At 38.2% G+C, this 24,426-nt stretch overlaps 1 protein-coding gene across 6 annotated transcripts in view; it reads left to right on the top strand.

The window, feature by feature from the left end:
* Positions 1 to 24,426, top strand: part of LOC125267495 (multiple C2 and transmembrane domain-containing protein 1-like) — a 204,249-nt gene that overhangs the window by 43,179 nt on the left and 136,644 nt on the right. The window contains exon 1 of one of the 6 annotated variants that reach the window (XM_048189185.1): positions 70 to 288. The exons of 4 other annotated variants lie outside the window; for them this stretch is intronic. In XM_048189185.1, the coding sequence (XP_048045142.1) occupies positions 85 to 288 (204 nt within the window). In that variant the 5' untranslated portion in view covers positions 70 to 84. Of the gene's footprint in view, positions 1 to 69; positions 289 to 12,233; positions 12,352 to 24,426 lie in introns of those variants that run through there. One more of the 6 variants, XM_048189186.1, reaches the window with a different exon arrangement.

Genomic DNA, 24,426 nt, shown 5'->3' with positions numbered 1-24,426 from the left:
TAAATCTCACGCTCTCACGCACACGCAAGAAATGTCACGCCAAAATCCATTTTTCTCCCCTCTCGATCCGTTAATTTTCTGTTGATGACTAGACCACAGCGTATTAATGACAGGAGAGGAGCCCACGGCTGTTACATCTCCCTACAACGTTCTCACTGCAGTATGATCGTTGATTGGCTGAAACCCTTGCACCTGATACGTCAGTTGCGTGTGAGAAGTTCAGAGAGAGTTCGGAGCATAGGTTCGGAGTCGGAGTCGGCACGTGTGAAAGTTTGGAAGACAATCAAGGTAAGCAAATAATAAAATGGTGAGCCTTGTCACTACAGACGTAGCCTTGCCTAATCAGTCTGTGTGCCGAGACTAAGTTACAGACTTAAACTATAGTTGCAAATGTTGTCTGACGTGCGTTATGATGTGGGCTAGCTAAATTGCTCAATAAAAATAGTCTCATGTAGGGTCCGAAATTAACACCCGCCAAGCGCCAAATGCGGGTAGATTTTCCGTTTGGCGAGTAAATCTCAAAAGGCTATCCGCCACACTGGCGGGTTAATGTTCATACCAAAATATGAAATTTTCAGCGCGCACGAGCAGAGAGAGAGAGGGAGAGAGGGAGAGAGAGAGAGCCCCGGCCGCGCGCGCGCACTCAATATTCAGAGCGGCCAAAGCGTCAAGCTTCCTCGTACTTTTTGACAAGCGTCTTTGACAAAGCGGCCAGAGCTTCTTTACAGCTCAAGTCGGCGGCGGTGTGTACGTACAGTTAACGCTCTATTTGGGCACTGAGGAAAAAGGATAAAGCTCCTGCCACTGGAAGAAGCGGTCGCCGCCCATTTGTGGCCGCGCACCCATCAAAGCCGCGCAAAACGTCTTCAGCACTCAGCACTCCCGGATCGTGCACACTCCGCCGCTGGCCAGGCTGCTTCTGCTTTACACACCATGGCCGTTATTTTCTCGAGAAAAGGAGTTTTCTCATAGCGTTTGCAACGCAATACTCGTTCCCTTATCTCTCAGGGAACCGAGGTTACGTAAGTAACAGAGTACGTTCTGCCTTCACTTCCACACGAGTCAGGTAACAAAACTGACAAAAAATAAAATAAATTATTTCACCCCAATGATAGTAATATTTCATACATTTCTCTCATTTTGATCAATATATAGATTTTTTTTTAATTATTATTATACATTTCAAATTTTGCTCTGGACAATTTTTCATGTTTGTATTCAACATAATAGGCCTACCTTATTATCTCAATTAAATGTACTGAAATGAATGTATATGTGATAAAAAAAAAGGCTGTTTATTATTTTGACCGGTAAAAAATGCTTGGCTGGTGGATTTTTTTCATCTACCAGTCCCCGTGGCAGGTGAGCCAAAAAAGAAATATTGTTTTGATATTTCTTGTTCTGATGTTGTTGTTTTACATGTTATTTAATCACCTTTAATTTGTTCACCTTTATCTTTATTTTTTTTATAGTGCAATCAATAAATCAATTGTACATTTTGAAAAAACGTTTCCATTATATTCAGGTTTTTTTGTGCATAAATCAGGGTTTATACTAAGTAAACATGGACTGACATTGATTTTTAAAATTAGGGTTACCAAACATTTTCTCCGCGCACACACGCAAACTGAAATTTTTACAGAGTCTCACTCCAGCCAAAGTCCCAAAGTTGGCAACCCTGGAAGTGTTGCAAGATGGAGGGGGAGTTATTCTGATTAAAGATTACAGGGACATTTTTTAAAAACAAGCAAACAAAAGAAAACAATAATGATGTGCATGGACAAATAATATAAAATAAATACTGCAATAATCAATAAAAAAATAAGAATTGGCCATGTTGATTTCATTATGACTTTAAAGAATGATAAAAGAGCAGCCCATTTTTTAGCATTATATCTGACATATCCATTACTCAAGTTACAACTGACCCTAGATCCACTGGTAAAAGGATTGGAGGCTCTGAGAACATGGTGTGCCAGTTCTCTGTGCCTCATTCACAGTGAAAGAAACAGCCATTATCTCTGAGCACTCTGATATCATCATGTACCTGCAGGAGGTAGACCACAGGAAGTGTTTCTGTCTTCTGTTTTTTGTTGGTTTGTTTGGTTATCGTTAAAGTTTTTTTTTTTTTTAATTATTAAGTGCTACATCATAATAGAGCTCATCATAATCTCATTGAGAACAATGTTAAACATTTAACATTGTTCTCAATGAGATTGATAAGCTCTAATGCTGAACTACAGAACGTAAGGAATTTCTTAAGGAAAAAAGGTATTTGCTGCGTTGAATTTCAGTATTGTGATATTGTGCTTTGGTGAATTACTGCAGTAGTAATTTCTCTCTACACTGTAAAAAACGATTTTATGGTGAAGTAAATACTACAAAAAAGACAAAAACAAATGTAATTTTAACCTGAAAAAGTTAGTTCAGGCAAGAATAATAAAAAAAAAAAAAAAAAAAAACTAAGTAAATTCTATATTAGTACTCAATTTAAGCTTGTAGAAATTAAAGCGTAAATATCAACATTATAAAATTAAGTAAAACTACTCAACTTTTCTGATATTGGTGTTCCCATAATGCACTGGGCCTTGAATAATTAACAAGGTTGATTTTTCACTGTTTTCCAGTTGTTTTTACACTGTTTTATCATTGCTTTTTATGTTTAGTAACTTGCCATTTTGTGATATTTGGAGCTCATTTTCTACTCAAAATGCCACATTCACACTCAAACGATCCATTGAATGTTACTGTCATTGTGTATTGTGTACCAAGTACTGAGGTTTCTGTTTTCAAGAGCCGCGTTACTTCTAATATGAAGATGTGGTATCTACACAATATCTATTGTATTATTTACTTAGATGTTACACTTTAAAAGCATGGTTTAATTCAGTGTTATATTGTTTGAGTAAAATGTATTGCAAAAGAAACTTCAACAAAGTAGAAATTACTCAACCTTTTACTGGCCAAGTTGAAATTACTTATTTTCTTTGTTAATTTTACTTATCTTAGTTAAGTAGAGTTACTTAATTCCATATTTGAAATTTACTTAAAAAATATGCATGCAAAAAGTTGCGAAAATTTACTTGTTTTTTACAGTGTAGAAATTACATCTGAAGAGGAAAATGTTGGTCAAAAACACTTTTACACACAAATTGACTACCAAACGCAGCTTTCAGATGGCATATTTACATCTTTTTTTTTTTTTTTTAGCTCGACCGTCACTGAACACTCAGTATTGCATGATTTCAAAGGCAGCGAAGGTTAGTTAGATCTATGCTGCCTTCAAAAATCGATCAAATGAAGGTATCTCAGAAGACAAAAAATGAAGCTAACATTGGATTGGGATGTGCCTTAAGCCTTCCTACCTTGAAATGCATCCTCCGAAGGCAGAATTTTTAAGCTTTCGGATGCAGCCATTGTGTGCGTGTTTGTTTTAATGGGTTTGGAGAGTTTTATTGTTGCAGTTAAGTGTCTCATATGCTGGAACTCATTTGGACAAATGCACTGGTTTTGTAGATGAATTGTGCACTCCTACCTGCTGTGAAATTCCAGACAAGCACTGACTGATGTGTTTGTGTGGGTGTGCATATGAATGTCTAAGACATTTCTGTTCATAAAGGAGTAGGATGTTCTGCATGAGTGTGCTTGTATGTGCTGCAGTACACTGTTCACATAATGTATACACCATATTAAAGGAATATTCTGGGTTAAATACTGCTTAAGCTCAATTGACATCATCTGTGGCATGCTGTCGATTTCCACAGTAAAATATTTCAGTTTGTCCATCTGTTTATAAAAACAAAAGAAAGTAATGTACATGCACTGGAATGGGATTCTATGTACTTCACAGTGAACGTTCTCATCTTTTCCATGATGTTAAGAAAGCCTTTTGCAAATTTACCAAAGAGATGTATCTATCCATTAACCAACATATTCGTAACAGATCACCCATCACTAGATATTGTTGAATAAAATCATTATTTAGTTTTTTTCATACATTCATACAATATCATATGTTTCCGTACAATGCTTACGCCCTACTGCGGGTTGGGTTTAGGGGTGGACATTCATGCTTACTTTTTTCATACAAATCAAATTTAAACAAAATGGTTACATTTTCTTATGAGATCAGGTTGCTGTAAACTCATGGAGCAAACTTCATTTGTCAAGAAAAGTAGTCCTATTCCAAAACTTGTCAACTCCAATATATTTTATTTTACTGAATAGTTCATGTGCATTCATGTTTATAAGCTTAAGCTTCACATTTCAGTTTTTTACCCTCAACAGACCACCATTATAACAGGAATAGTATGCACATGTTTTCCTTTTGTTTTTACAAATCGAGAGATATATCTTTTATTCACATAAACGCATACATAGAGTACATCACATATGGGAAACACAGAAGCATGTTAGAACAAATCTCATTGGCTGTGTCTGAAGGCTTAGGCAGCTGTCTTGTTGCGTTGCTGCCCTATCAGGCAATGGCTTTGCAGTCAGCGTTTGCACAGAAACATACATCATGAAACTGATTTTGGACAGACTTCTGATGCAGCATAACGGTTTAATGATCTACAAAAAAGGGAGAGCTTTGTTGATAACTAAGCAAATATTGAATTTGTACAATACAAATTTCTCGCTAGAGATGACATTATAAATTGGAAAAGTTTGGTCAAAAATATTTACACACAAACTGACCACCATCTGCAACTTTCAGACATCATATTTATTTTTTAGCTCAACTGTCACGGAATCGAACCCACAGGATGCCACAGTTGTGGATATCATAGGCAGCAAAGGAGACACCTATCAAACAGTTGAATGTTTCTCAGTAGACATGGGATGTGATCAAAGGTTTCGGATGTGCCTTGTTGTCTTCATATATTGCCTACTGAGGCAGCATTTTTCAACTTTCAGATGCAGTTTTTTTGTGCATCACACACATTTTAGCTTCTGTGTGCTCTAGGCCGATACGATATCATGATAATGAACATGCAAGGTATTATCATTGGCACTTTGATAATAGTACATATGAAATCAAAATTGACCTTATTTACTTTGTTAGTGCATATTACTAGTCTTGTGATAAACAATTAATCTGTGCAAGCTAAAACACAGAAAAAAAATTGTTTGTCGCGGTAATCTTTAATCAAAATCTGAAAAGTTACTTCCGAGTATGTTAATCTAACATATGGACTTCCATATGTTAATCTTGTGCAAAAACACACAAAATAACACTTAATTTCAACAGTTATTTATGTGGTCTGACGCAAAGCATGCTGGGAATTAGAAATCTGCTGCAGCTCAACTCAATCATATTAATTTCAGCTTACTACAATGAAATTTTGAGTTCATGCAACTTTTTCCTATTAAGTACAATGAACTTTCATTATTATTTGAGTGAAACAAACTCATTTAATTTAATTAATTTCACTGTTTGGGTTTACAGTGCTAAAGTAAAACTCTGCCCTCTATTCAATATTTCGTTTCACTTGGAAATACGTCACAACACTGGAGAAAACTTCCGGTTCATGCAGACTTTAAGATACTGCAAATAGTTCTTTATTATGAATTATTTTGATAAAAGCATCAGCAGTTATCAATTTTATACTGTCACATGCCTACTAGGTGATCATTGTTTAGATGTAAATAAAAGCCTAAATTAAAGCCTAAAGCCAAAATCATGTATGTTCATCACTTAGTATACAAACATTTTGTTGTATTTAACTGTGAACATTCCTATGGCACCATTTTTATTTTATTGTCACCAAACCTCTCAGAATTATCCACATTTTTTTTTTTTGTCTTTGTGACCTTGACCTGCCCTTGTCTCTGAAAAATATCAGATGAAACTGAAGGAACTGACAAGACATCATGCTGCATCAGTGAAAATAAGGTTCATTTTATTCCTCTAAAAGAAATGTATATTATTTTATATAGCAGCTGTTTTAATGAAACATGTCTCCAGAATTCTCAGAATTAGAATTGTAACCTAGAATTTCATGACTTGACTTTCTTTTGACTCTTTGACCTTCTGTATATCTCTCTCTCTTTTCCTGCCAATTATTGCACAGTTTCCTCGTTTCATTGGCTGTGCTCCCAGGTAATTACTGTATATGGACTGTGCCTTTGGACTTTGTGCCACATGAGGTGCTACAAGGACGAGTGTGTGGACACTACTACCTTAATGCTTCAGCAAACCTTTCAGTGCACTCTACAGACTGACCTATCAGCTTCTTGGATAGATTTAGTGCAGGGGTATTCAATTAAAGCTCCAAGAGGTCCCATTGGAACTGCAGTCTTTACATTTTCTTCCCGACAAAGTCTGGACAATCCTAGACACCTCTGTTTCTTTGCTGCTTGCTTCGTTAACATTAGTTAATGCATTAACTAACAATTAGCATTATATAATAGTATTACAGTTATAGTATTTATTATTCTTTGTTAATTTTAGCTATAGTTCATGTTAGCTCAGGTGATTTACAGCACTGTGCAAAAGTCTTAGGCACGTCAGTATTTTCACCCCCCAAAAAAGGTTTTAAGCCAGTTATTTATATCTTTTGCTGTAGTGTGTCAATAGGAAATATCCGTTCACATTTCCAAACATTCATTTTGCCATAAATTGTAATAATCCAGTGAGCTTTTTGAATACACAATAAGACTGATAACAGCCTAATTCAGAGCTCACCATCATCGAATCCGTCTGTGATTACATGAAGAAACAGATGAAACTGAGACAAACCAAATCCAGAAGAACTGTGGCCGTGTCTCCAAAAGATTTTAAGAAACCTGCCTCCAAAGCTACCTGAAAAATGATGCCCAAGTGTACCTGGACAAGAGCTGTTTTAAATGCAAAGGGTGGTCACACAAAATATTGTTTTGATTTAGGTAATATAAGTTCATTGATAAATAAAATCTAGTATTTTTTAAAAACATCCTCACTTTACAGCGTTTTTACACAAGTGCCTAAAACTCTTCACAGTACTGTATCTTTGCAGGCAGGTTTCTTCAAGCATCTTAGAGACACGGCCACAGTTCTCCTGGATTTGGTTTGTCTCAGTTTCATCTGTTTCTTCATGTAATCACAGACGGATTCAATGATGATGAGATCAGATCACTGTGTGGAGCACCGGCTGTTGTCAGTCTTATTTTGTATTCAAAAATCTCACTGGATTATTACAAGTAATGGCAAAATGAATGTTTGGAAATGTGAACGGATATTTCCTATTGACACACTACAGCAAAAGATATAAATAACTGGCTTAAAACCTTTTTTGGGGGGTGAAAATACTGATGTGCCTAAGACTTTTGCACAGTACTGTATATATGTAATGTTTCATTAGTATTTAAACAAGCCATTAAAGGGTTAGTTCACCCAAAAATGAAAATTCTCTAATTAATTACTCACCCTCATGTCGTTCCACACCTGTAAGACCTTCGTTCATCTTCGGAACACAAATTAAGATATTTTTGATAAAATCCAACAGGTAGGCTATATGACTCATCCATGGACAGCAATTTATCCACCACTTTCAAGGTCCAGAAAGATTCTAAAGACATCTTAAAAAAAGTCAATGTTCAACCTTAAAGGTGCCCTAGATTCAAAAATTGAATTTACCTTGGCATAGTTAAATAACAAGAGTTCAGTACATGGAAAAGACTCAAACTCCATTGTTTCCTCCTCCTTATATAAATCTCATTTGTTTAAAAGACCTCCGAAGAACAGGCAAACCTCAACATAACACCGACTGTTACGTAACAGTCGGGGTGTACGCCCCCAATATTTGCATATGCCAGCCCATGTTCCCAACATTATGAAAGGGATTACACGTCTGGATGTGCACAGCTGAATCATCAGACTAGGTAAGCAAGCAAGGACAACAGCGAAAAATGGCAGATGGAGCAATAATAACTGACATGATCCATGATATCATGATATTTTTAGTGATATTTGTAAATTGTCTTTCTAAATGTTTCGTTAGCATGTTGCTAATGTACTGTTAAATCTGGTTAAAGTTACCATCATTTCTTACTGTATTCACGGAGACAAGAGCCGTCACATTTTCATTATTAAACACTTGCAGTCTGTATAATGCATAAACACAACTTCATTCTTTATAACTCTCTCCAACAGTGTAGCATTAGCCGTTAGCCACGGAGCACAGCTTCAAACTCATTCAGAATCAATGTAAACAACCAAATAAACACTGTACTTACGCGATTAGACATGCTGCATGATGAACACTTTGTAAAGATCCATTTTGAGGGTTATATTAGCTGTCTGAATAGGCAGTTAAAAAAATGAATTAAAAAAAATCTATAGGGTATTTTGAGCTGAAACTTCACAGATACATTCAGGGGACACCTTAGACTTATATTACATCTTTTAAAAAAAAGAATACAAGAATCATTTTTGTGAGCAAAAGCAAAACAAAAATAACAACTTCATTCAGCAATATCCTCTCTTCTGTGTTATTCATGTACACTGTTTGTACGTCATGTACCTCTTGGATTTCATCAAAAAATCTTAATTTGTGTTCCGAAGATGAACGAAGGTCTGATGGGTGTGGACCGACATGAGGGTGAGTAATTAATGACAGATTTTTTTAAGACCAAGTGTAAACAGTTTAATAAAAGGTGGACGGTTCAAACAACAATAACACACAGGAATAATTTTACCTGTTTTTCAAGCTAGGCTTTGATGCACATCAAACAGTGAGCTGGCGGTAAATGATGGCTAACTTGAGAACAGTGCCAAAGATTCCTGTGTTCCACACTATCAGGATGTTTCCTTCTGATCTTCCTGACTTAATGAGCTGCCATATGGCGGATGTGCTAGGCAACACAACACAACCAAAGCACTGCCAGTGTTTGGGTGTTATTGATGCTAATGTCAAAATATCGGATTTGTGTCTACTTTGTTATGATTTTCTTCTTCTTTTTATGTGTGTGTGTGGAACAGCTCTACACATGGTCTCTCCTTCAGAAAGGTCTATGAGATTGTACACCTCTCTATTTGACCCTAAAAGCTTCTGCTGCTTGTTATCATAGAGGAGAGCAGCACTGACGTTTGGAGATTCAGAGAGGACACTTGAGTTCCACATGATGAAAATTTGATTACTTTATGTAAGAGTACTTGAGTGGAGATGGGCTCTCTGAGAATCTCTGTTGTTGTGATGTGGCGGTGGGTTCCTGGAGTCAGAGGGAATCCTCATTCGAGAGACTTAAGAAGCTTCGCTCGTATTTGAACTATAGCAAACTGTTCACCACAAGCTTGCTGTAAAAATCCTATGATTGCTACATCATAATCAAAAGCTACTGATTAGTTATTTAGTAATGCTGATGGCCATTCAAAATACTAAAACGCTATGTTCTGAAATACTGAACTATAGATAATTTAAAGCTGTGTTTGCACTGACTTCTCATTGATTTGTTATAAATAATATTACCTTTGGCTTTACATTCGTCAAGTCATATGAAGTACTTCAAAGAATACCATGGTACTACTTACATAATGTGCTTTGTCAGTGGATTACATTTGACCTAAAATAACACAAGATGTCCGATGAGTCTGCTCACTGACACTATTTACCAAACCACCTCCATTTCATCAAAGTGCAGTTGATCTATTTCTCACTCATCCCATCCTCTGCAGCCAGTCATAGGTGTGGGTTTTTCCATGCACCAGGGCTGACCCATTTTCATGATGTGGGAGACCCACACTCTCTCTGTGGAAGCATTTCTACAGGAATCCATTTGCACAAGAACACCTGGGCAGAGGATCAGAGAGATTAATAGTACATAATGACCTCTTACAGTTCCTGCACACACTCACGGCCCATAAAAGTTGTAATTATGGTGGCATTAGTTTAGTGAGGCTTCAATGAGTAACTGCAGATAGTGGGATTAGCACTATTTATCAGGTCTTCAAATATATCTGTAATTATGTAAAATTCAAGCTAAATCTTTTGCTTAAAAATAAACATAGTGCCATTTAATATAGATCAGTTTTATCCATTTAGGTATGTGTTGGGAACTCAAAAAATAGCCGTCACATTAAGACATTTATAAAACATAGGGCTATAAGGCATATTTATAGTTCGATGTGTAACCCGCTGAAATGGCACTGTTCCCAATAAATAATACATTAGGAATAATAAGACACAAAAGAAACTTGCACTGGGCATTTTGTACAATTTAATAAACCCTAAATCAGCATTCACCATTGTAAATCTCACATTTCATATCACTGTTCAAAGGAAAACTTTCAAAACTTACAAAATTAGTCATAATTTTAAAAGAATTTTCAAACATGGGATGCAGGATTGACCTTGCATTTGATATTTAAATTTGTCCTTAAATATTAGGAGCAGGTTTGATTCCCAGATATTGGACAGGATGTTAGTTATTTTTCTTGATATTTGCAAAGTATGTGTTTTTTACTTTCTTAAAGTTTACAGGATATCCATTACCTTTCTTGTAGCTGTTAGCTTAGTGTCATATATGGAGCAATATGTGTGTGTGTATAATGCTTCACAAACGTAAAGTAATGGCATGTAAACAGTCAACAGTGGTGGGCCTAGGACAGAACCTTGAGGGACGCCATAAAATCATCATACCATTGTGTTCAGTTATATAGATTTTTAACTGACTCCTGCTTTATCTGAGTGAAACTGAATTAATCTTTCACTGAATTGAATAATAAACTAGTCCGAACAGCATCTATCTTTTTTAAGAAGATACAAACTGCAGCTCCAACATTTGTGCAGATAGAAGCGATTAGAGTCTGCCTGCATGGTTCAGCATGAATTATTTTCAGAGGAAATTCATTAACCATTTTGGCTCAGTTTTGGTACTTCTTTTAGCTAGTCATTATGCACCTGCATAGAGCACATTAGTCATTTCCACAAATAGAGTGTTTGGCATAATTCATTTTGGTGGCATCTTGGTGAAGGAGAGAACACGAGCAAAGAGCCAATGAGGTGAAAAAGAAGAAAAAGAGAAGCTAGAGGTATTATTACTGGATAAAAGCATGGAGGATGATGTAGTGGAGAGTAATGTTAGTCCAAGTGAGAAATGGGGAGAGCAAACGATAGTAAAAATGGACTAAAAATTGGTCTAGGACTTGAACTAGTAAAGAGCCTTGGTGATAGTTCACCCAAAAATGAAAATTCTGTCATTTACTCACTCTCATGTTGCAGAGACAAATATTTTATGTTCCACTGAAGAAAGACTGTCATACAGTTTTGGAAAGACATGATGGTGAGTAAATAATGACAGAATTTTTGGGTGAACTATCCCTTTAAAGGAAGAAAAATGACAGTTGGTCCTGCAGGAGATTAAAGGAATAGCTCACCCATAATCAGGCATTCTGATATTATTTATTTATTTAGTTTAGTGTAACAGTGTATATATTTTACTCTGTTTTTCTAAATTTGTATGCTGTTTTTTTTCCCCTGTGAACACTAAAGAGAATCTTTAAAAAGAGTTTGTATCTATTTGTGACAGGATAAGACAGTTTACGGCACTGATCATTTTCTAACTGAGCATAACATGCCTGTTTAAAAATTCATAATGAATAATGAAATTTGAGAGCTGCGGCAAATATGTTTACAACGTGGACTGTTCCTCACAAAAAAAATAAAAATACTTGATGACTTGGAATAGGCATTGAGCTTGATATAGGCATGATCAGTATGTCATTCTCTTGTCTTTATTGGTAAAACAGATTTGGAAAGACATGAAAGCGAGTACTGTAAATATTGATGGAATTGTCAAATTTGGGTGAAATATCCCTTCAAAAGGATGAACAATGAGATGAACTATATACTGTACAAGAAGGTGGTCAAGGAAAAAGAAAGAGTGATAAGGGCTGAGAGGACGAGTCAGGAGTGGTAAAATGGTGATAGTTGTCCTCTGAGACACTGTAGAGTGGCTTTCTGACCCTTAAATGCTCTACAGCAGCTCATTAAACTTCATCCCCAGAGCCCTGAGAAATGGCACTTTACACTTAGTGTGTGTGCCTGTTGTTAAGAATTTAAAACAGAATCCTGAAGTCCATATTTTTCTATATCAAAATCATGATAATGTGAGTGTGTGTACCCTGCCATTGAGAGATATTTGAGAAGTTCAGCAGAAAACCTCCCTGTCTCTTTTGACAGCTGGTTGCTACGTGCACTGTATGCATATGTGTGCGTGTGCGAGGCGGGCTCCCGCTCATATAGGGCAGCAAACCAGAGGCAGACTCAGCAGTGCACAGTGGCAGCAGTGTGAGGGGAGGGTGTGCGGACACTTCATCTCTGTGACTGGATGTTAGCACTCTCTCTTTCCTCGGTGGGACAAAGACTATCTGTATGTATCCTCTCTTAGATCTATTCTTGTAGCTTTCCTTTTAGCTGTGCCTCTAATGAATGTACTGCAGATGGAGTCCTCTGTGACACATGTGTGGCATGGAGCCTTAATTTTCTGTTAACGTTGGTGCGTTCAGCTGTGTGATGCGATAGAAAAGTCAGGCTCAGGTAAAAGAGATGCTCAGTCATATATATATATATATATATTTGAAACATTTTTGATAGGTGTGATTAAGTTGTGAAAATGTGTTGTTTGCACTAGGGACTGTTTATTCTTGAGATGGTGTTTGGTTTCTGAAAACGTGTGCTGGGAACTTGAGAGGGATGTTATGGATGGCACAAAAAGAGTGCTGGAAGTGAAGAGAGAAAAGAGGGATGAGGTGTGAAAGAAGGAGAGAAAGAAATGGCTGGGAGACAAGGGGGGTTTCCTGCTGTTTGTTATTTCTCGTTCTTTCGCAGAGACAGCTGTCGGGTTTGTTTTTTCCACCCTGACAGCTGACTGCTGGAGAACAACACCAATATCAGAGAGCAGGCTGTGAAAATCCTACAGAGGAGTTTTTCCATGAGCCTACAGAGTGTGATGTGAATGATAGTGGAGGAAACACCCCAATGTGCAGGATGTGTTCTGTGTTTGTTGGTGAATGTCTAGGTGTTCTGATGAAACGGATATGTGCCTGATGCGGTTTTTAGTTTCAATGGACTTTATTGATTGTTTTTCCTCAAACCATAGGCAAATATACACATGTAAGTGTACATGACAATATGCAAAAATGTGAGATTATGAAACATTTTTCCACTGCTAAAGTGCCGTAGGAGTCATATTTCATATTGCGTGCTGTGGAAAGTTTGAGTTTGATCAAGTTATTGGTTTTGCAAACAAATTAGGAACATGCACAACAGGAACATTTTTTTTCTGCAATAGGGAGAACAGACATAATTTTACCACTAACTGGTTTTTGCTCTTTTCCTGAAAAGGTTTGGGATAAAGCTGTGAAATAAAATGTTTGACATTAGCAGCCATTACCCATGTCAGTTAAATTTATAACTTAAAGGGATCATAAACAGTTATTATTATTATTATTATTATCATCATTTTATAGTGTTTTCTGAGGTGCACTTGTAATGTTAATATAATTTTTACATCAAAAACTGTCATAATTTAGAAATAAATGGGTATTTTGTACTCTGATTTTAGCTCTCTGATTTGAATGCTCTGTTCAAATGGGCGTGTCTGCTGTGAGACTTCAGTGTAAACACCCACTGCTGTGATTGGCTGACATCTTTGCATACAAAATAAGTATTATATGTGGAACCCTCTCGAATGTTTTTACTATGTTTTTTTTCTATTACAGCTGACAAGATTAACTAATTGCGAAAAGTGTTGATTATTGCATTATGTTTAGATCTACCCGTCACATGAAAGGTTACAGCAATGAGCATTGAGCAGATGACAGACAGTCTGTTGGGCATGTGAATGCAGTGATTTTGTCATTGCGATGCAATTTCTGCATTCTCACTAATGCTTTTCATCATTACTAACAATGCAAACACAATGTTAAGACAGTAAGAGCTTCGCTGTCCAGTGTAACAACGTAATTGATTGCATAACGGGAGTTTTGGCAAGTGTCCAGATAAACTTGCGCTGTTTGATTGACAGCTTCGGCCATTATAAAGACAGATTTGATTGCTTTCTGTGGATAATTTAATCACAGAGAAAATAACAGATTATTTTCATGCTACTAGGAGAAACAATGTGAAGTTGATTGTTTAGTCACTGGTTTGATTTACTGATGAATAAACAGCTTTAAATGATTTTGAGACAAAGAAATCTGACTGAACTTGAATAATTACACATCACTGATCACAGATCAGGCATTAGAATAAACATGGTTACTTACATGTTTGTGGATCCATATCGTAAAAGTGTGTTTGCAAAGCCTTCGCCAAAATTGTGACTGAATTACCAAATAATCCACAGTGAAATTCACTGAATGCAAACAAATAATGCTCTGCAGAGACATTCACAAAGATGACAAAAATAAAATAAAATCACTATTCACCAACACACCAGTGGGCGGTGCCAAAAATGCGGTGATGTAGACGTAGGCGTTGATCTTCTTCTGCAGAGGCGGTCTTTCGTGGCACTATGACGTCATAAGTACACATTATACAGATCCTGTTGTTTTCTGGCTTTGGTTTCAATAAAAGCTGTTTTTGGAATAACTAGGAAGTTTTCATGACCCCTTTAATATCTGTCTGTCTGTCTTTCTGGTTTTTACCTCAAGTAAAACCAAGTGGAAATCAAAAAAGATTTGTTTATTGTGCTAAATTAAATAAAATTCTTTAAATTTGAATATTGGCATTTATTATTATCTGTCTAATATGACTAGCTTTTATCAAGTGACAGAAGACTGCTCCAAATTACTGAGATTTAGACTCGTGGCCTTTGTCATTGCAAAGGAAAAGGAAGGCATTTTCTCCTCCCTTAACTTTACTTGATTTGTTGCATTGAATTATTTGCATTTAACATTGTTTTCTCCACCCTATCAGAACAGATCCACTAGTTGAGAACCACTGGCCTATTTAATGTAAAAATGCTGACATTTGCAAAACAATCTGGTTTAATCATCAGTAAGAAAGTGTCTGGTGAACTGAAAATCCAGTCTGTCAATTACACAGTATTTATGAAGCATTATAGATTATGCTGCACTTATGAAGAGGGATACAAATGGGCAGAGATGGAAAAAGCATTCCTGCAGTTCAGAATAGTGAAAGAGAGAGAAGAATACTAATGTGACTGCTGTACTCTCAGTATAAATTAATTAATTTGAAAAATTCATCTCTGACTCGTAGAGACTGAGTATGATAACTAGAATTGGCATTGAAATGATTAATTCATGTGTTTGATATACAGCTACTCAGCAGGTGATCTCATCTCCCTCACAGACTCTCTCTTTCTGTCTTTTCCTCAGATCATCCTCCTATTTACACGGAAAAGCTTCATTCTGACATTAGTTTGTACCTGCTCTGATAGACATATTATGTTGTGATTAGTTTGAGTCCACTAATTTGATTGGTCGAGCAGCATTCCAAGTGTTCCAACAGCACTGGAACATTTCACTGTTTACATCACTCCTCTATGTTTCAGTTCAACGGTTTGCAACTTTGTAACTGGAATATTTTCGCCTGCCACAGTAAAAACAAACAAAACATCTGAAGATATTGTTTCTAAAAGGTCAGTTATTTGATATTAACGTCTTGTTTTTGGAACTGCGGGATAAAAACAATATCACACTTGAGTGATAATAACATTTATTGAGATCAAACCTGAAGTCTTTGTAATGGCTTTTTGTGTTTATTTTGTGTGGCAAGATGGCAGCGCAGTGTGAAAAGACAGGAGCGCAATGAAAAAGTTGCCATGGTATTTCTCACATAGAGCAGCATGTGGCAGCCAATCAGAAGTCTGCTGTGATTACTGTGAGTCTGTTGATTGCTGTGGGGGTGGAAAGGTTGGACATTTGCCACCAGACTTCAGCTGACTAGAGTATCCCATAGGAAAGAAAATAATCACTAATTAGTATTTAAAGGGTACATAACACACACAGTTTCTGCTAATCTCATGTTAATCTTGAGTACCTATGGAGTAGTATAGCATCCTTCATATCTCTGAAGAGTCTTTAGTTTTATCAGAATTATAAAAGACAGATACACTGTACCGCGTCTTTCCGAAAACAGCCGAGCTCCTGGAGGCGTGCCGTGTGAGCAGAGCTAAAGAGTGACGAGCATGCGCTGCTTTTGTCTGCAAGCTATCATTGATCAGCTAAACAAATGTATTTAAACACACACAATACACCATCGCATTATCCCTGGATAACTTTTGAATCACTATAATGAATATGATGTATAGTGAATGATGAATAATGAATTTATGAATTAACTGTTCGTGTTGTTTACATATTATATGCACTTAGGCACCTATTGCCAACAAAACAGACATTTGATGAGTTTTACTTACCACCTGCGGTTTGGACTCATGACCGGGATCATTATCGCTGTGACGCTCCATCTTTCAGTTTCAAACAATCTGTAAATCCAGCGTTGAACTGGGCCTTGTTTATAAAACCATAAGTGCCGATCCTGAGGGCTCGAGCAGCCACGGAAAAACACGAGATATTCTCCATTCATTTTAACTAATAAAAAAGTGATTGGAACTATCAGACACGACTTTATCCTTATTTTGATAGTTAGTTTAAGGCGGTTTTTATGGTTATTTTAATGACAAATGTCGAGAGTGCATCAATGTAATGCGTGAGCACAAAACTCTCAGCTCTACTTAACGCTGGGTTCTTTGGGAAGCAATGTTATCTTTCCCTCACAACCAAAAACACACTTCTTTGGTGACATTGTTGATTTCGTGGTCTAAAAACAAAGTGACAAATCTTTCTCAAGCAAGTCCTGTGCAGGCCTGCCGACGACTTCCGTAAAGCCAAACGAATTGCACTGATGGGCGTGCTCTTGCTCTCTTGCTCTGGTTGATGTGTGCGAGCTCTTTTGGAAGAAGTGCCCGTACAAGAAATTCCACCCTTTATCACGTAATACAGGGTCAAGCTCGAAAAAAACTGTCAGAAATCTGTTAGAAATCTGAATTCTATTCTGAGTGTTTTTGGCAACTCGTTTTTCAAAACTTTGACCATGTTTAGCATGATAATCCAACTCTTTAACGCTGTAAAATAGTCAGAATGCATGAAATAGCATTACACCCTCCCTTTAAAGAGAGACTCTACCTAAGAATGAAAATTCTGTCATTTACACATCCTTATTCTGTCTGTATATGACTAATTTTCTTCAGATGAACACAAATAAAGATTTGTAGAAAAATAATCCATCTCTTGGAACCCATATAATACGAGACCGCCAAAGTTGACACTTCAAAAATCACACAAAGTCAACACAATGGTAATCTATGTGACCCCAGTTGATGAATCAGTGTTAATCACCAACATGTTATTTGCTATTCAGTTTTATTGCTCTATACTTATTGTATTTCGACAATGAAACATAATTGAGAAACCATATAATCCTCCTCAGCTATTTAAGCAACCTCTGAGTAACACAGTTTTCCTCTGGAATATCCTGCACAGGGAGATGATGCAGATGAGAAATAAAAGCTTACATATCTCCAGATTCATACTGCTTTTGTTGTCATCAATGCTGCAATAAGCAGAAATGACTCATCTGCTTGGTGACACTTAGTTTGTTTCAGGAGTCTCAAAGCAATTTGCTTTTACTTCAAACCTAGTCAGTCTCAGCAACAGGCACTGCTGGTTTTGATGGGTTGGTTCACCCAAAAATCAAAATTATGTCATAAATTACTCACCCTCATGTCTTTCCAAACCTGCAGTGGTTTGACATTTAGCATTTTAGCATGTATTAATTTAGCAGATGTCCAAAGCAATGAATCTTATTAGAACTAATCAGCTTTTTGACTAGGTGCAACCCAATGTGTGTGCTGTTTCATACACGATGGTGTCAAAGGCAGACTTGAGTCATTTTTGTGCAATGTCAGCAGCACATAACATTTTTATGACACATATACACGTCTAAAAAATCACAACTAGTCGTTCTCACACTGGAAGCCTGCCAGCCCTGTCTCTCTCTTTTTGTCTATCTGTTCACATCTCTTCTGCCTCTCTCTCTCTTTTTCACCTGTCTTGGTTATACAGTTTCACCTGTCACTCTGGAAGCCTTTGTCCCTTGTTGCCTGAACTTGCTCTGCTATATTCCTTCTCTCTCTCCAACATTCCTGCCTCACATGTCAAAAGTTTTTACAGTTTGTGTGGACATTTTGCCAGGTTACTATTTCTGTACACTATTTTCATTGTGACCTTGACCTTTCCTGTGATATTTCATTTGACACCCATGAATTCAAACAGTTATGCCACTTTTGAATATGATATTTCAGCACAAAATCCTAAGCCGTGAGTATTCACTACATACATTTTCTTGATCTTTCACACATCCCCCTCTCTAACACATTTTCTTTCTTACACCTTTCTCTTTATCTCTTTCACTCTATGTCTTTTCATTTGCACAATGTGTGTCAGACCCAGCTGTGTTTTTCCTGTGGAGCTGTGTTGGCCTGTGGGATAGATTGCCTGTCATGGTGCTTCCCTGCTGCTCTGCTTTATTCCAGGTCATTGCAACCTTCATCACCTGTAGTTTCCTTCTCAGACACAACATCCTGATTGCTTTTAATGCCTGGATATTGTGTTACATGAAGCTGGCTTCTTTACAGTGTGCACAGTGTGACTAAAACTACCATTGAACACTCAGTCTAGAGGGCTGCATTTTATTTCTTTTGGAAATGAATGTGTTAACATGCCAGACAAACCTGAATAGTTGTATTTAAGCAGATGTGTTTATCAAAGTGATTTAAAATAAAAAAATCACTGCAATATAAGTATTTCGCTATTGCAGCGTAGCTCGCTATGTTTGGGTGCCTTAAAGGGTTAGTTCAGCCAAAAATGAAATTTCTGTCATTAAGTACTCACCCTCATGTCGTCCCAAACCCGTAAGACCTTCGTTCATCTTTGGAACACAAATTAAGATATTTTTGATGAAATCTGAGAGTATCTGATCCACACATAGGCAGCAACGACATTGCACCTTTTGAGGTCCAGAAAGGTACTAAAGACATCGTTAAAACCAGCGACGTGATTACAGTGGTTCAACCTTAATATTGTAAAGCGACGAGAATACTTTTTGTTTTTTTTCGAAACAGTCATGACATAACAAAGTTTACTTAAGTCGCATGACTTATGGATAGGATGGGTCCAGGTAAGGGGGCGGGGTCTGGTGGCCGCACACGCTTCTCTCTCTCTTCGCTCCAAGGCGCGAGGGGCGGCGGCTTCGGCACAGCGGCTCGTCCTCTTTAAGCCAAGACAACTGAGGGGAATAGCGGCCCGGCATCCTAACCTGTCGGCGGCGTTACGCATGCTTCTCCATTCCAAACCGCGGGTCCGACGACTCGCATCTGTGGCAGTGCGGGAGTCCCTCCGCGCTCCCTTCCTGGTCCCCACAGGACATCAGCGTGCATGCACAGGGGAAAGAGACCGTCTCCCGAGGAGAGGTGCATTCAGCTTTTAACAGCGGCGGTGATGAGGCTTCATTATCTTCAGGTTTGCCTCATCACACGCCGCCAGACCTGGTTATATCAGCGCCCCTCCTCTCTCTTACACCCACTCCAGTCGGGAACCTGGTGAAGGGCGGCGATTTAAAGGACGGGGTGGCGCTGACAATAAGGGAGAGGCAGCCGTTCCGTCACAGTGCACTAGATGGGCAACAATGAGACGACCCCCAAAACAGGAATGATTTTACAGGTGGAGGCCACTGACATTTTTTTTCCCCTACTCATTTTTTCTTACTGTTTTTCACTAGTTTGGCATTTGGCTAGGATCAGTGTCACTACTGGGAGCATGAGGGGATACCTGGACCCTACAGAGGTTGCACAAGCAGTCCAACTCCTCCAGGATGGCTCGATACTTGCCATTGGCAGAAGGTTTTCTGTGTCTCCCAGCACAGTCTCAAGAGCATGGAGGAGATTCCAGGGACAGGCAGTTACTCTAGGAGAGCTGGACAGGGCTGTAGAAGGTCCTTAAACCATCAGCAGGATGGTTTGTGCAAGGAGGAACAGGATGAGCACTGCCAGAGCCCTACAAAATGACCTCCAGCAGGCCACCGGTGTGAATGTCTCTGACCAAACAATCAGAAACAGGCTTCATGACTGTAGCCTGAGGTCCCGACGTCCTCTAGTGGGCCCTGTGCTCACTGCCTGGCACCGTGGAGCTTGATTGGCATTTGCCATTGAGCACCAGAATTGGCAGGTCCACCATTGGCGCCCTGTGCTTTTCACAGATGAGAGCAGGTTCACCCTGAGCATGTGATAGACGTGAAAGGGTCTGGAGAAACCTTGGAGAACGTTATGCTGCCTGTAACATCGTTCAGCATGACCGGTTTGGTGGTGGGTTAGTGATGGTCTGGGAAGGCATATCCATGGAGGGATACACAGACCTCTGCAGGCCAGACAATGGCAACCTGACTGCCATTAGGTATCAGGATGAAATTCTTGGACCCATTGTCAGACCCTACGCTGGTGCAGTGGGTCCTGGGTTCCTCCTGGTGCACAACAATGCCCAGCCTCATGTGGCGAGAGTATGCAGGCAGTTCCTGGAGGATGAAGGAACTGATACCATTGAATGTTTCCCACGCTTGCCTGACCTAAATCCAATAGAACACCTCTGGGACATTATGTTTCGGTTTAACCGACGCCGCCAGGTTGCACTTCAGACTGTCCAGGAGCTCAGTGATGCCCTGGTCCAGATCTGGGAGGAAATACCCCAGGACACCATCCATCATCACATTAGGAGCATACCTTGACGTTGTCAGGCATGCATGCAAGCACGTAGGGGCCATACAAACAACTGAGTACCATTTTGAGTTGCTGCAATGCAATTTCAGCAAAATGGACTAGCCTGCTGCATAATTTTTTAACTTTGATTTTCAGGGTGTCTTTCAATTCAGTCAACTTTAGGTTGATAATTTTAATTTCCATCAAAAAATGTGGCATCTTTTCATTCCTAACACATTACCCAGTCCATATTAGTATAGATATCCAGCATGATATTTCCCCCCATTGAGATCTGATCAAAGATCAGAAGATCAAAATATCAAAGTGTTCCTTTAATTTTTTTGAGCAGTGTGTATATAGGTGCAACCATGTGTGTTTTATGTTGCAGTGCAGTGTAGGAGTCAGATCCTGCCAGAGCAAAAATATTTCTAACCCACTATCCCAGTTTTCCCAGCAGAGATGAATTGGCTGGCAAATTAGGAGAAGGCTTAGGTGGAATATTTAGATACCTAATACATACAATCTTTGTTTAAAGCGTCAAATTGCTTTCAAAAGGTTATTTAATTTTTTGTCACTAACATAGACATCAGTGTTTAGACCTGAGTTAGTACTTGCTAATTATTTAAATGTTTTTTAACTGACTGTTTCATACACAGATATGACAAATGCTTTCTCAGCAGCAACAACATGTCATCAAACAAAATAGAGAATGAATTTCTTGTTGTTGTACTGATTCACGCTAAATAATATGGCCTAGACAGTGGGGAGACATACACAGCAGCTTGACTCCTGCTTCCCACTGCCTCACCCTCCTGTCTTTTTTTTCTTTTTCCTCGTAGTTTCATCGGCTTTCGCTCCTTGCTACTCACTTGCTACTCACTTGCTCATCGGAAATGGTTTCAGTGTCTGACTATATGGTTATCGGCTCCAATGAAAAGCTACACCCTCTTTAACTCCATTATGTCCTTCATACTGCATGACAACCAAAGCATGGCGTGATAAGCTGTTCCCTTTGCACTGGATCTACACGTGCCCAGGTCAAACATTCACCAACCTCAGTCTGTCCATCTGGAGCCTGTCCATGTCTGGATTAGCCTGACCAGTCCTCTCACCCTGGCACCACCTGCTGGCCCTCCTCACCACAGCTGGTTCCGGAAGGGTGAAAGTGGGTTAGTCATGTGCTCTGAGCCTCTGGGTCAGGGGTGGATACAGTGGGATTGGAGGGGGTTAATGGAGGTTTATAATAGTCACAGTAGCCAGAGGCAGGAGTCTATTAAAGGTGGCTGCTCCCTCAGGGCCCGCTCGTGCATCTACAGAACTACAATATTAGGGCAGAAATGAATAGAAACGGAAATATGGAACATGATCAACTCAGAATGTTGGGTTATACAGCTATTTCGGGAAATCGTTTCACTTCATCTTAATAAGTCATATATTACAAGTGCAGCTTTGGAACTGGAAATCAAAGCTACTTTATTGCTACTTTAAAGCTACTCTCATTAATTCACTGTCCTATATATTTCAATACAAGATAGTTATTGTTTGATTGTAGTTACACAATAAAACTCCACTTGAGATTGTCGTAGTGAAGGAAACTGCTCCAGAAATTGTGTAAGATTACATAGGAGTTTGTTGGCATCAGTATTTGATGGGATGTAGGTGGACACAGATTTTCAGAGAGATTTACTCACTATGGAAAGTCACTCAATAAGGGAAATCAATTGAAAGGGTCATATGTGAAGTAATAACATAGAAGTGGATTAGATTGTAGTTTTATTACTGAACACCAGAAGACGATTCGCCATTATTTCACTTGGGGTATAGATAATAATGTGCTGCTGTAAGAAAGATGTGGGAGAAGCTCTCAAACTTTGCCAAGAGGCTTAAGTTATTTAAAATCTGATGGACCTGACAGAAAAAAACAGAACTTGTATGTAAGAGTTGTTACTCATTTCACACACAAAGAGGTTAGCCAATCCATCCATCCATCCATCCATGAATCACACTTTATTTAACAGTACATGTAGCTACAGTGTACTTACCCAAAAAGTACTGGTATATAAGGTAACTACATGGATTAAGGTTAGGTTTAGGGGTAGGTTCAGGGATAGTACCTAGTTATTACCCAGTTATTGTAATTGCTATTAGTAGTACACAGTATGTACATGCGGAACAGGACTGTAAAATAAGGTTCAATCAATCAGTCAATCAATCAATCAATCAATCAATCAATCAATCAATCAATCAATCAATCAATCAATCAATCAATCAATCAATCAATCAATCAATCAATCAATCAATCAATCTCTTTAATATATTTGAGCCTTCACATCTTCAAAACATTACCTCTCCTCCAGCCTCCAAGAGGGATTACGGCGGTCAAAAAAGTGTCCAAAGTCCCTTTATTGCAGTGTTTCTCAACTACGGGGTTGGGGCAAAGCAAGCATTAAAATACTTAAAAATCAAGATATTTCTCATTTTAATTAAACCATTCAACAACTGATTTATTTTGTGTTTGAAGAATCAGGATTCACACTGTCTTGAAAATCTTGAATATATGAGGAAGCCTCATTTTAAGTGTTATTTTCTTGACCTGGAAAAGCCATGTAAATTAATACATTTGTTTAACTCCATGGGCATTTATGTAGTTATGGCAAGCTCAAAAATATTCTATTCAGTAGAAATTGTGAGTAAAAAAAAAAAAAAAATCTGTTAAAGGCTATTGATGCTGGTGTAGTAGTTTCCAGCTCTCCTTATCTCATATTAGTACCTTGGAGGAATTGGAGTCCCCCAAGAGTATTGAGAACTATAGAAGTGCCAGAGGTTAAATGGTGGCTAAATACTCTTCTCAAACAACCACGGCTAAGAGTTTTTTGACTAATGGGGGATGTTTAAATGAATTAACCATGCAGGATTAGTGGAATAGTGGCTGCTGTTATTTTTCACAGTGTTGTCCAGGTGTCATTAAGTCTTATACAGTCTCCAGTAAGTGCTTCTTACATATTTTATTGTCTAACTGGATTGCTATGCTGGAGATTGTTGAAGCTGCTGCCCAAATTGCTTATTGATTAAAGTAAGTGAATAGCAGGTTGGGAAGTGGCATGTTCTCCAGAGATGGAGTTAACTGGCACTGTGTTCTCTCTGCTCACTTTCATTATAAACTCAATCATCCGGTCATTTAGATCAAAATATGTGCAGTAAAAACATAGCCAACAATTAACTGGTTTTAATGTAATTTAGAAAATACAATTAGTTGTGGGCTTTCATTAAGGAGATGCTGATTTTTTTCAAGTCTCAAACTCATTTGTTTAAACGACCTCCAAGGAACATGCGAATCTCAACATAACACTGACTGTTACATAACAGTAGGGGTGTACGCCCCCAATATTTGCATATGCCAGCCCATGTTCAATGCATTACACAAGGGCAGCCAGTAACGTCTGGATCTGTGCACAGCTGAATCATCAGACTAGGTAAGCAAGCAAGGACAATAGCGAAAAATGGCAGATGGAGCAATAATAACTGACATGATCCATGATAACATGATATTTTTAGTGATGTTTGTAAATTGTCTTTCTAAATGTTTCGTTAGCATGTTGCTAATGTACTGTTAAATGTGGTTAAAGTTACCATCGTTTCTTACTGTATTCACGGAGACAAGAGAGCCGT

Source organism: Megalobrama amblycephala, linkage group LG4 (genome assembly GCF_018812025.1).
Source record: "Megalobrama amblycephala isolate DHTTF-2021 linkage group LG4, ASM1881202v1, whole genome shotgun sequence".
NCBI lineage: Eukaryota > Metazoa > Chordata > Actinopteri > Cypriniformes > Xenocyprididae > Megalobrama > Megalobrama amblycephala.
Note: the sequence above shows the minus strand (reverse complement) of the source record. Positions and strands in the feature narration are given on the sequence as shown.